The 13,632-nt window shown below is 30.9% G+C and overlaps 1 protein-coding gene across 1 annotated transcript; it reads left to right on the plus strand.

Annotated features, from left to right (window-relative positions):
• Window positions 1-299: 299 nt before the first annotated feature.
• LOC143043284 (uncharacterized) lies at window positions 300-13,576 on the plus strand. Its single transcript, XM_076215667.1, has 8 exons — window positions 300-392; window positions 3,801-3,868; window positions 4,884-5,009; window positions 5,657-5,769; window positions 7,080-7,164; window positions 9,468-9,563; window positions 11,838-11,962; window positions 13,485-13,576. Exons 2-8 carry the CDS (start codon window positions 3,805-3,807, stop codon window positions 13,497-13,499), a joined length of 624 nt encoding a protein of 207 aa, XP_076071782.1. The 5' UTR covers window positions 300-392; window positions 3,801-3,804; the 3' UTR covers window positions 13,500-13,576.
• Window positions 13,577-13,632: the final 56 nt, after the last annotated feature.

The raw sequence follows: 13,632 nt of genomic DNA on the forward strand, positions 1-13,632 counted from the left end.
GCCTTTTATAGGATTTTGAGGGATGGCATTTGCTCATTGTTGAAGACCGTACGTTTACCTATGCTTGTTAATTTCTAAGCCATTCGGTCTCTTGTCGAGAGTTTTTTTATTGGCAATCAAACCACATATTCTTTTTACTAATGTTTGAATTTACTGATGCAATTTTAGTATTGATCAAGAAGTGAAAATATTTTTAGTTACAGATAAAAGAAGTTACACGTTGACAAATTAATTGCTTATTCAGTAAATTATAAGAAAGAAAAACAACACATGTCACTAATCGATGTTGCAAACCTGGCAGAACATTCATCAAGTACATTAATTTAACTTGCTATTTAATAAGCCGTTTCACTGTCATCTATATATCTACAGGTCTGCTATCAAACATAGTGGTAAGTTTTCAATTATTTTCTACAAACGATATAGTTGTTATTTGAATTTGTTTAATATAATTAAAGATGTAATAACAGAGTATTGTATCAGATAATTGTCAACTCATCTCGTTTCCTTGGAGCTGTAGACTCTCACAACAAAGATATCCAATGTTTATGTCAACTTTAGTTGAAAGGCATAGATATTAATTTACTTCAACAATTTACCTAGTGGTAATCAGTCATTAAAATGCTGTGTAATGTTTGTAGCTGCTGTTTGTCTATTTTAAAATTTTATTTCTTTGGCATCGTTTTGATGGATTTATGTCTTTTGTCGAATGCCACCTTATCATCATCACCATCACACTCTCCTATCATACCCGTGAAGAAGATGCATTACTGTTTTAACTTCCAATGAGTTCCTATGTTGTTTAAAACCCTCTGTATATGTTATTTGTTAAAACACATTAGAATAAATGTAACACTCCCAAACTTGTCCATCCTCCCAAACGTGTCCGATTCCCCAAACGTGTCTATTCTCCCAAAACGTGTCCGTATTGTTTAATATTGCCCAAACGTGTCCGATCCTATAACCCCAATACGGGTCCGATTCCAAAAACCCCAAACGTGTCCGATAATTGTTATCCGCCAAAACGTGTCCACTGTTAAACGCCAGAACGTCTCAAGTATTAAAGTTCTAATACATGTATGTTCTAAATGACATCAATAATGTTAACGGTAACTCTATGGTGAGGGACACAATAGATGAAGTGGTCATTTATTAGCATTAGTTCGTTTAATGCCAGTTGTTAATGATTATCTTAATTGCAAATTTAAAGTCGAATGAAAAGAGTGACTGGTGGAAATATTGTTTACTCAATGCATGTGTATATCATAAACTTAGTCTCCTGTACACGATTCAATTAATTTTTACGCATCAATATAGTGTAATTAATTGTCCTGTTTTAAAGCCGTAGTTTTACATTGTCACACTAGTTAACAATCAACGAATAAGCATGGATATTGAGCATGTGTATAACACTTTCAACGCCAAGATAATAGTGTATTTCAATGACAGATACATGCGTATTGCAATCACTGGATGTTTACGAAAAAGGTCACGCTGAGTTCACTGTATACGGAAAACATATCGACGAATTATAATTTCTGGAAGCAAACAATTAAAAAAAGAGGAAATTTCTTTTAAATTTGACAAATAAATGAATTTTCTGGAGAACAAACTATATGAACATAAGTTTTATAATAAAAACTAGCCATTTAGGTATAAAAACATATTGCATCATTTTTGTTAATTTGAAGTTTCATATGACTCTAATCTAACGAATTATGGATTAACTTAAAAACATTTGCTCGGTGTCAAGTAACACGTATTTCATGATCAATTAGAGAAAATAAACAACTAATGTTAATCCAATTGAATTAATCGTTTGCTAAGTGCATTATCTTGTACTAAAAAAATCGGGTGATGCCTTTTATATTACTGAATCTGAATATTGCATGCGGTTTTTCAGCGGAATTGACTTTTTTAACAGTTCTGGAATTTTACAACCTCTTAAATCATAAACTGGTTATCATTTTTTTCTAATAAATTCTAGGTTTCGACACACGAACAAGAGACCGAACGACCAGTGCCAAATATTTCATGCATTTCATGCATTATTGAAACGACATCATGTAAATAATTAAATACTGTAGATAGGTTCTATTAAAAATACCGGGAATTTAAGATTGGTCCTTAATTTTACGGTTATTCAGGAAAAACACTAGTTGGGATTTTAATCTAAAAAATTAAAAAGCGAGTAAAGACCGATTTATTTAAAGACAACAGAGAAAAACTACTTCAATCTGCGATATATGATAGAGGCCGTTTAAGACAAATTTATAAAAAATGTTTGCTATTTTGTGCATTTTTCCTTTGGTCTTTTTTGGTAATAATTTTTCATATCATGCTACTCGCTTGAGATGGAAAATTATTGCTAGAAACTTAAGAGGCACATGGCCTTGCTAATGAAATTGACATTAGTTGACAACGATGTCATAGGTAAAATAGCGATAAACAGATTATCATTGGTTATCTCACCTCGATTATTTTTCTCGCTTTCGACATCCTGGCTCAATCGTGAAATCAATCTTATCTCGTTAACATGGTCAACGATAATCTATAATTATCTAACAATAAGACATACCGTAAACATTCGGACATTTTCTTAAAACTTAACCGAATATGAAATGATGAATTTCGAGCACCTTTCTCACTGACAGCACTATAAATGTTATAAACAACACTGACATTCAAAATAGAAAATCACAAAGAACACAATTTTAAACTGAAACAAGATAAATTCGAACTCCTTAAACCGAAACTAGAGGAGATCTGAATACTTTGAATATCTTCTATTTCCGACAGTCCGGTTGCAGTTTAAAACTGCCGATTACCTACTTCCCCTTTGAACCAATGAAAATGAACTACAGTTGTCTTGATAAGTTATCCTCGTGATTAAAATAATTATAAGGCAAACACTTTAAACAGCTTCAACTTCAGCTTACAACTCAAAGTTCTATTATGGTTGTTCAGGGTACACAGCCATCTTGAATTATACAATCACAGTGAATAATCGGTCAAAAATTCTTTGCCCAAATTTGCAAATTTGGAGACAGATTTTTAATGTATTGGCAACAATGTTTATTTATATAAAAAAAAACCTTGGTTTTTTATTCAATTTGAATTATCGAATATCGTTTAACAAATACCAATTATTTGTGCTTTAATAATTTATTTTTCAAAGAAGCCATTAAAAGGGAGATACCACTTTTAGTACAAAATTTATTATGGACAAATTGGAAATTTTCATTTTCTACTTGAATCAAGAAAAAAATTACGGTGACACCATTTTTAGTTTTATTTTCTTAAAACATATTATAAAACCTATCTTCTCATATTTTATTTCAGACAATCATTGTTTTATGTTAGAACCCAGAGTATGTATTGGTTCAGTTTTAAAACATTTTCATATCATTTTACAAAATTTTGTTTCATAGTTTTCTTTTTATGCACACAGATGTGTTTTTTTTTCATGAACAACCTAAGCAAGGTATGGCAATTTAAAACGACTCGTACCCTTCAAAATAGCGCGGTGATCCAGAATTTATATCATTTTTTTAAAAGCATAGTAAAATCTTCATTTTGGCAAAGTATGAAAAAAATTCTGTTTTTTTTTTTTTCTCGTGAACTACCTTATACACAAGCCAAGACCCTTACATTTGTAAGTTCGGACTTTGGTTTAAGCTCTGTCACATATGTTTGGAACTTGATATTATCACGAATCTAATTATCATATGTAATGCATACTCGCTTACTGTGTAAATAACCCGGAACATAGAAGTGATTAACACTATTTTTAATTTCAGTATCATGATGAAGTTTTGTTGTTCGATTGTTATCATCATTTGCACACTTGATGTGTCTCATGGCGGCAGTAAGTATTCCGGCATACAAATTGGTGCTTTCATAACGGCATGTCAATGACTAAAAACATTTGAACTGCTGTAATGACTGCCATTAGGTTTTGTTTTTACTTGTTCACTGATGAGACTAACACGATTAATTCGTTATTTGAATGGTTTATTGTTAGAGGCCGACTAATAAATCTTTTCAAACTTTCAAAATTTATATTGAGGAATATTTCTTAGATAAAAATATGGATATGTGGTATGATTACCAATGAGACAACTATCTACAAAAATTCAAATAAAAGTGGAAGTCAGCAATTATTGACATCCGGATAACAACCACAAATAAAGTATAGTCTAGATGATGTAAAACCTTCAATTACCATAAATCTTATGAAACGATTCCGGAATCTTAGAGTGTCGATAACAGATTTTGTGACAGAGAGTGGAAAAGAGTCTCGGACAGTGAAAATCTTAAGTATAAAGATCGCTATGGCATCAACTGCCAAGTAGCATAATATGCACGAATGTTCAAAGTGTTTAATGCACTGTTGATTCTCTGTTTCTTTTTTTACCATGACGTTGTCAGTTCGTTTTCGACTTTATGTCTATTGGTATATAGCACTTTTTTTCTGTCTTACTCGAATTGACCTTTGCTAGTTTATACATCTCGACAATTTACAACATGCATCTTGGTAAGGTTGTTTACATACATTATCAGGACACATTACGTCATGGTTATATTTCCAAAAGTGTATTGCTTAAAACTATGTAGGATAAGTGTAAAAAGATAAATCTACCTTGGTTGAGAAATTTAGGAAGTAGGAAATAAAAAAAAACGTTATTCCTCAGAAACCATACCACAATGTCATTTCATATTAACTTTTATCATAACAATAATAAAAAATGTCCTATACTTGGCATAGAGTAAATAAGGGAAATTTAAGGAATAAACGATGACTTTATATCTTTATTCTTATCTTGTAATGTTTTTACAAAAAATAACCATGCTATATTGTATCTTGGTACTGTTCTATTTAGTTCTATCTGGACAATGTCAATCTACAAACGGAACATGCGGACAAAGAGGTTATTCGTGTGATGCGACGTTTGGGAAAGGATGGAAACGGTATGGCAAATGTTGCAACGAAAGACCTTGTTGCAAATGTAAGTAAAACATTTCCAATTTGTCAGTTGAAGACAAATCATTCCAATTTTTAGAAATGTTTCTGTTCTGCACTAATGTTTTGACCCTACGCCTGCATATTTCACACTTGGAAAGCAAGTCAATGTGTTACATTTGATTTGTTTTATATTCAATACATACTTGTCGCCTTTCTTTCATTTAAAACGACAATTGATATAAATAAAAAAATTAGACAATGAAATGCATAAAGTCAGCAGTACAATTTAACATATTTAGTAGTATTATTTAACAATTCGAGATCTATTCTATATCTTTTAACAAACAATATATGAATATTATGAAAGCAAGCGGTTTGCATTATCCACAATACCGTTTGAAATATTTTGTACATGTAAGTCAGTATTTTGTTTTGGATTAAAGACAAATTTTCCATTAAACTTCTTTTACTTTATTACACACAAAACAAAATGGCATTGTTCTGTATAATTTGATTATTTGCCTATATAATTTTTCATACTTAATTACTCTTCAATATTTGAACTAAGGTTTAGATGACGTTATGCAACATTTGATGACGGTCATTGTAAATACGACATAGCTTTATGTTTTTATGTTATAATTAATTGCGATTGTTTAAAAAAAATAACTCATACGTTTTAAATATTAGTAGTGCCATGTGTTTCGGAAACTTGTCCAGCAGGGTTCAGGTTATTACCAAGCCAAGTAACTAGTACTAATTGTTATTTCTATGGTGAAGAACAATCGTGGGTTAATGCTCGGGTGAGTATGTTTATTAACCAGTATTTGCTAAAATTAGTCCGATACTTTGAAAACAAACAAAAATCAAAAACCGTGTCCTATACATTATTTACAATACAGATATGTGTGATGTATTAATCAAATGACATTAAAGAATTTTTAATCCCTGACTTAAGTAATGTTATCCGTTCCAATTACATGAAAAGTGTTATAAAAGACTATATCACCCGATAAGTATACGAAGAATATTAACTTTCAATTCTTAGTGTATAAGTTAAGGCGAAGTGATCATCATTATGTCACAGTACGTTGTTGAAAGCTGGTTAAGTTGAGGTAAAAAAAGAGTCAATCTTTTATATTTAAAAAACATTTGACGCTTTTGATGATGTTGAACGAATGTAGATAAAACAGCAGACAATTTTAAATTAACAAAACCGAAAACACGTAGACAATATAAAATGGAAGATGTGGTATGAAGAGACAACTCTTCATAAGAGACCAAATGACACAGAAATTAACAACTATAGGTCACCGTAGAACTTCGACAATAAGCAAAGTCCATACCGCATAGTGAGCTGTTAAAGGTCCACCGAAATGACAAATGTTAAACAATTCGTACGAGAACACTAACGGTCTAATTTATATACAAAAAAATGAACGAAAAACAAATATGTAACACATCAACAAACGACAACCACCCCCGAATTACAGGCTCCTGAATTGGGACAGGTTATACATATATAGTGTTGCGGGATAAATCATGTTGGCATTCTAACCCTTTTCTAACCCTGTACAGTTATGTATTAGTACAACATAAGAACGAACTATAATAAATCAATAAAAAAAAGGCTTTACACATCATATTGATACAAATAGAAATACATTTGTACTATACAGAATGGACGTACCTAGGTACTTGTATATTTTAACAACAAACAGACTATAGGTATAATTCTGAGATACTCGCAGTACCTGACAACTAGTTCAAATCCACTTATAACTAATAAAAACCAATCACGCATCTAAGACTAAATTACTTATCAGTACACATCCAACATTCAAAGAAAAAAACACGACCTTGTGCTATGGCAAGAAACAGGTATCGAGAGATTGTAGATCCATGTATGTGTATATGTAAATAACAATAATATTCATTTTGCTTTTAATTTACTAAACAAAATCAATATGTATACCAACATGAACAATGTTGACAGTGTTGCATTGTTAACCTTTTACAATACGTTTATTTAAAGGATAACATGTACCAGGATCGTTTTTAAATTTCCGAGCACGTTAAACGGCATTTCCTTTAATTTTCTTATAAATTTCAGGCGATTTGTGCCGGTACATCAGGTGCTTATCTGTGGAGACCGAACACTGAACAAGAAGCCTTTGCAGTTCTTAGTGATAGCAGTGGTAAGTTGAGATTGTACATGTTACATTTATTCTTTTTAAATGAAGTTATTCAGTAATCACGAAATATAAAAATAAAACTGTTACATGTATAACAAATTACACACTCGTGTGAACAAACTTAATCCGTTTTCACATATTACAAAAAATGTCATAACGAATCTTATCCGTTAAGTTTAATAAAAAAAAAGTCATAACTAGTTCCGAAAATTCATGAAGACTAATTTGATATGTGATAACATTTTTTTCATTTCGTGATTTTGAATTTTAATTATATTTTTCGCATTACGATGCAGTATTAAACCTCTACCAAAGACGTTTGAAAGCTGAAGATGGTTAACAAGTAGTGTAGCTACTAGAGAATGATGGGTGAACTATTTATAGGATATTTTAAAAGAGTTATTTTAAGATTCAAATTAGTCGTTCGGCCAGTACTGTGTATTCTTTTATTTATTTATTTCTGAAATATTTTCAAAATACGATAATCGTTTATATCCATATATTTATCTAAATAAGAATCATGAGATTTTTAATCAGTTTTTTACCGTTTACAGCAACGTTTACATTGACATCTTATGTGACTGACTTTTGATTAGAAAAATAAACTTCTGCTGTTTTTTTGTGTGTGTGTACGAAATCATATGTGGTTCTGTGTTATCAAAATAGGGAGGTCCACAGATTGGTAGAGGTCATTAAATAGACTCAATAAGTTGTTAAAAAGAATACCTCTGTTAATATACCAGTATATTTTTTTTTTAGAAAGTGTTGTTTTTGATCTTTAGGTTAATTGATACGCCTTCAAAACTTTGAATTTTCGAAAAACTAATTATTTTCTTATCCCAGGTATAGATTACTTTAGCCGTATTTGGCACAACTTTTTGGAATTTTGGATCCTCAATGCTTTTCAACTTTTTACTTCTTTGGCTTTATAAATATTTTGATTTGAGCGTCACTGATGAGTCTTAGGTAGACGAAACGCGCGTCTGGCGTATTAAATTATAATCCTGGTACCTTTGATAACTATATTCAGTAGCAAAGAGCTGTACTTATACGCGTAAATTCATAGAGTGAGCTGACGAAGGACTCCTTGAAACTATCATGCATTTTGCTTATTGGTACTTGACCCAGTTTACACAATTATTTATGCCTGATATTTGTTTTTAAATATAGATAGGTGATTATCAAGTGTATACTTCATACGATATTTAATTCGCTATTTTCATTGATATGTTTGCCATGAGACTTATTTTTACGTTGTCTTTTGTCAATCAAGATCCATGATATCAATAGATGTTTAAGTTATGTTCCCTTGTTCAAGTATATGGTCATTTAGACCCGACGTAATAAGGTGTCTGAAATCGTTGAATCTAAGACACTAATTAAGACAGTTCGATAATTTTACGTGACACTTTAAAATGTTTATGCAAGATTTGTTTTTTTTTTTTGTTTTGTTTTTTTTTATCTTGAATACTATAATAGATAGAGATAAACTGTAAACAGCAATAATGTTCAGCAAAGTAAGATCTAAAAAACCGAAATGGTCAGTTATGGTCAAGGAGTTATTGCCCTTTAGAGTCAATTTTTAACAATTTTCATTAATTTGTCAGTATGATATTGTTCTATTATATGTCATTATGATATATTTCTATTATGAATTACAATATACGTTGTACCACAAACGTCAAAATCATTCAATCGCGTAGTGGAATTAACAATTTGTGGATTTTTATAAATTCTATATATGACTTTTGGACTAGTTTAAATCCCGGTTTATTTCTGAAATTTATTCTTACATACTTTTGATTTTTTAACCCTGTATTCTAACATTGCCTATTTAAATTTTAAAATTGTTTGTATGCACATTGAACGACAAATCTATGTGACGTATAAAATTTTCTGACGTCAGACACACAAATCAATGAATGTGTTTGTAGATAGTAGATGTTTTTGTGTTCTGTTAAATTGTTCCCTTTTAAAATTGTTATACGATGATGACTGATGTACCCATATTTTGACTATTTTATTTATTGTGTCTGTTTAGTTAACGCATCAATGTAAATATAACGGAATTTGATGAGACTGTCATCAAAGTCAGAGGGTTAGCACTATAAAACCAGGTTTAATCCATCATTTTCTACATTTGAAAATGATTGGTACAGGAATATGACAGTTCTTGTTCATTCGTTTTTGATGCGTTTTGTTATTTGATTTTGCCATGTGATTATGGACTTTCCGAATTGATTTTCCTCTAAGTTCAGTATTTTTGTGATTTTACTTTTTGGTAAATTTTTGTAAATTTTTTGCAGTGTGGACCGGTGCAAATGATTTCGACCAAGATGAATTATACACATTTGACACAGAAAATAGTTCATTTGCATTCAATCCTTTACCATTTGGATTAGGTAAATTTAACTTTTTCATCATAACTAAGTTGGTACATAACACTACAGTGAGATTCCACTGTACAAATCGTCTAAAATTTTTAATCACGTTCAATTGTTAAAGAAATATGTAGCGTCTCTAAGATAAAATTAAGTCTTTGTCACTGCTATATATCCAAGGTTTTTTTCCGATACACATGTTGTGTGTGGTTCACAAACTTATATTTGATATTTGATTATGTTTGAATTATTCTATTTCACTAAATCTGTTAAAACTACTAGTTATTGACAACGTAACAAAATAAGTAAATAAATATGAATTTCAGTGGAATTTCAAAATTTAATTATCACCGATATATTCTTATAGTGTCAATAAAAGTTTATAATCATTCGTTTGAAAGATCTATCACAGCAGACATTTGGTTTTAATGGCACTTGAATAAATATTGAACACAACCTTCATCTATTTATGAGTTTAAAATGTTACTAGAACACACGCGGGTATATACAGTTTGTAAACTGTTTAGAATGATTTTTTGTAAAAGATATTGTGTCTGGAGAATTTCTTATAAGCGTATCAAAAGACCTCTTACTTTTTCCAAATTCCGTTATTTTTTTCCTTTCTGTTATTCAATTATTTTCGTGTTTCTGGCCACAATTATTCTTCCCCTATTGCTACAATGCATTTGTTTTGCACAAGTCAAATCAAATTAAATTTGCACCGCTTCAATCATGAAATTAATGAAACTGCTTATAGACCATAATTATTCTAATAAAATATGGTTCTAGGACAATCCATGAGTGCTTTTCTATTTGAGAGTCCTATTAACATGTGAATTTTTGGATTTTATCTTGTATAAATGACTAAGGCTAATTTGAGGGGTGGTCGGTGAGGCCCTGATCCCGAAATTCCGGGCTTAAAAACATGAAATCCCGACATGCGTATTTTAACGAAATTCATATTTCAACATTCCGAAATTCGAAAAAAATATTCCCGGATCCCGAAAGGATCAATCCCGAAACCCGAGCTTAAAAACACCCGATGCCCACGTCCCGAAAAGTTCCTGCCTCCCTCTAATCTCTACGCCGCTTTCATTTTGGCCAAATCACAACTTTTACTTTGAACGATTAATTGTTATGCCCCATTTATGGGCATTATGTGTTCTTGTCTGTGCGTCTGTCTGTTCATTGGTCCGTCCGTCTGTCTCACTTCAGGTTAAAGTTTTTGTCGAGGTGGTTTTAGAAGTCCAATCAACTCGAAACTTAGTAAATATATTATCTATGATATGATCTTTCTAATTTAAATGCCAAATTAGAAATTTTACCTCATTTCACGGTTCACTGAAGATAGAAAAGGATAATGCCGATGTGGCATCCGTATTCTATGGACACATTCGTGTGTCCACATGTTTTACTTAATAATTTCAAAATATATGCAACTGGAATGACCCCTTAGATAGTAAATACTTCAAAGAAAATAGTAGACAGAATACAAAGAGTCTCTTTATATTAAATTAGTATAATCGTAGTTTACATATGGATAAACGCGAAAATTAATTGTTTCTAAGGAGGTATAATATTTATGGTTCTTGTGATTGTGACTAAAAGTCAGTCTGATGACGGAATAAATATCCGGACACCTATTTTGTCGTTTTTTTTTCAAAATAACTCATTTTAAATAATCATAAGAATGGACGACAAATGCAACTATGCATGTTACCTATAGAACAGAGAGGCATGATGATTAATTCATTGTGGAAGGAAGAGAAGCGGCACACAAAATGAGGTCTTCTCGTTTAATAGTATAGAAGATGCAAACGGGATAAATATTAATATATACACATTTAAACAACAATGAAACTATGCACAGGAGTGGGTTTTTATGAAATGTTAGGCCAACTTTCAAGTTTAGAATATATATTACATCCCTTTTTAATGAAGTGTATAAATACTTTTAATGACCGGATCCTGATGAGCAAAAGGGATTGGCACAGTTTTTATTGGTAGAGGAAGCAGGAATGCCCGGTGAAAAGTACTGAACTTCGATAGGAATACTGACAATCCTAGTCAATCAAAATTTGAGTTGAGTGCACCCGCACGAGCGGGGTTCGAATTCGAAATCTCTATGTTGACTGGCATAGTAACTACTTAGACCATTCGGCCACCGAGGCCCTAAGTATATTGAAATTGGTTTATCAATTAGTCAAGAGGGTGGATCAAGACTGTGTACTATATTGCGTTAGGCCCCCTTGTGTTATTCAAGATGCATAATAATAAGTCGGTTAATTATTTCAGCAATCACTCCGAGTAATTCCAATAAATGTCTGATCATATATTTTGATACATCTTTGGATAATTGGATTTGGGATTCAAACAGTTGCACTACTTTTATCACAAACTACATATGCGAGTATCCCAGAGTAAGTATAATCCTTCATTTAGCTTTTAGTTGGACATATTCTATTTCCGTTAAAAAAGATGATATTTAACTACAACTGATATATGAAGAAGACTTCAGGACAGGTCACAGACTGCTCACAATCAATAAATGATGCATGCTTTGAAAATAACACTGCTTTATATTTGCACAAATATTTTGAAACTAATTGTAATAACTCTGTTTTATATAATCGGATTACATGTATTACAGTCGAGGTTGAGTTTAGTGGATTTAAAATATATGTGTGCGAAAATATCGCCATTTACCAATGACGTCACTAATCGTGGATTTTGTACCAATTTCAAGAATATCTATCTTGTCTTGTCATGCTTTATGATATCATCTTTTTTCTTTAAAATATTGATATAAAAGAAAATGTGTTCCTATTTAAGATTAAACTCTGTGTTCCTCTTCAATATAATGTAAACTGTTAATTTTAAGTCACACACATTCATAATATGGTTATATTTATAGATGTGTATGCTTATATAACTGATTGTCTTACTCGCAATGTGCAATATAAGAAAAATAAAATAAAATAAAATAAAATAATTATAATAACATTTTAGCAAATTAATATATTGATTGATATTAAATATTAATTTATGTAATTACTGACAAATTGGCAATTTGGACTCTCTTAAACTAACGATTGACCTTCAATTGTCTTGTCAAAATTGAGAGAATAACGCTGTTCAATTTAGATCTTCACTATGGACAAACAAAAAGCCAAAATATACCAACGATCCCAACATTTTGTTATCGATGACGTTAAAATGCCAGGTTTCACAGAATCATAATTGATTTCGTATGATGTAAATGACTATTCATATATTTATGATGATGCTGTGAATGTCAGTATAAATCGATATAATAATCGATCCAGCTGATGTAATAGATTATTAAATAAAAACTTCCAAATGTCAACATAACTTTGTAACTGCTTTTTTTTTTTCTTCACTTTTATCTTTAAGTTATTATCCCGTTTTCTTATATATTCAAATTTTTCCCCTAAAATACTTTTTTTAAGGAATTTGACCTAATTATAATATGGATTCACTGTATTGTTCAATAATGTCTTGTTATTTTTATTTAACCATAAATTGACTATTAGATATATTTGGTCTAGTATTGTGATATCTGATATTCTAAGTTAATGATAATGTATACATTCAAATTCAGATTAAATTAAATTTTATTCATTAGCCAATATGGAATCATGTGTGGCTGCTCTACTTGGAATCTTATATTCTGATATATATCAAATATGTGGCTGACTTGACGTGAATCAATTATTCTTTTTGATCGTGAAAAGCGAACAAAAAATTCTAGTTTAATTTAATCAGAGAATCAATCGACCAGATTGTCAGACAATACTAGTTTATGTTTCTTATAGTTAACAAAACTGTTCTATCCTATACATATGCCATGTGATGTCGATTTTAGATTTCGATTTTCGTTACGTTCATGTGTCTGTTACTTGATATTGTTGTGTTTTTCAGAGAGTTTGTCCATAGAGATTTTGACACTGCCAACGATGTTCTTCATTTGAAAAAAATTGTCGATGAATGGTAAAATAAAATTATTAAAAGCGGATTTTTCTTTTCTTAAAAAAGACAGAAATGCTATATCAAGGTGGCATCATACAGT

Source organism: Mytilus galloprovincialis, chromosome 8 (genome assembly GCF_965363235.1).
Source record: "Mytilus galloprovincialis chromosome 8, xbMytGall1.hap1.1, whole genome shotgun sequence".
In the NCBI taxonomy this organism is placed as follows: Eukaryota; Metazoa; Mollusca; class Bivalvia; order Mytilida; family Mytilidae; genus Mytilus; species Mytilus galloprovincialis.

Coding starts and splice junctions, on each gene's coding strand:
- LOC143043284 (XM_076215667.1), top strand. CDS start 3,805: ATGATGAAGTTTTGTTGTTCGATTGTTATCATCATTTGCACACTTGAT. Junction 3,869..4,883: donor TGATGTGTCTCATGGCGGCA/GTAAGTATTCCG, acceptor TGTTCTATTTAG/TTCTATCTGGACAATGTCAA. Junction 5,010..5,656: donor CGAAAGACCTTGTTGCAAAT/GTAAGTAAAACA, acceptor TTTAAATATTAG/TAGTGCCATGTGTTTCGGAA.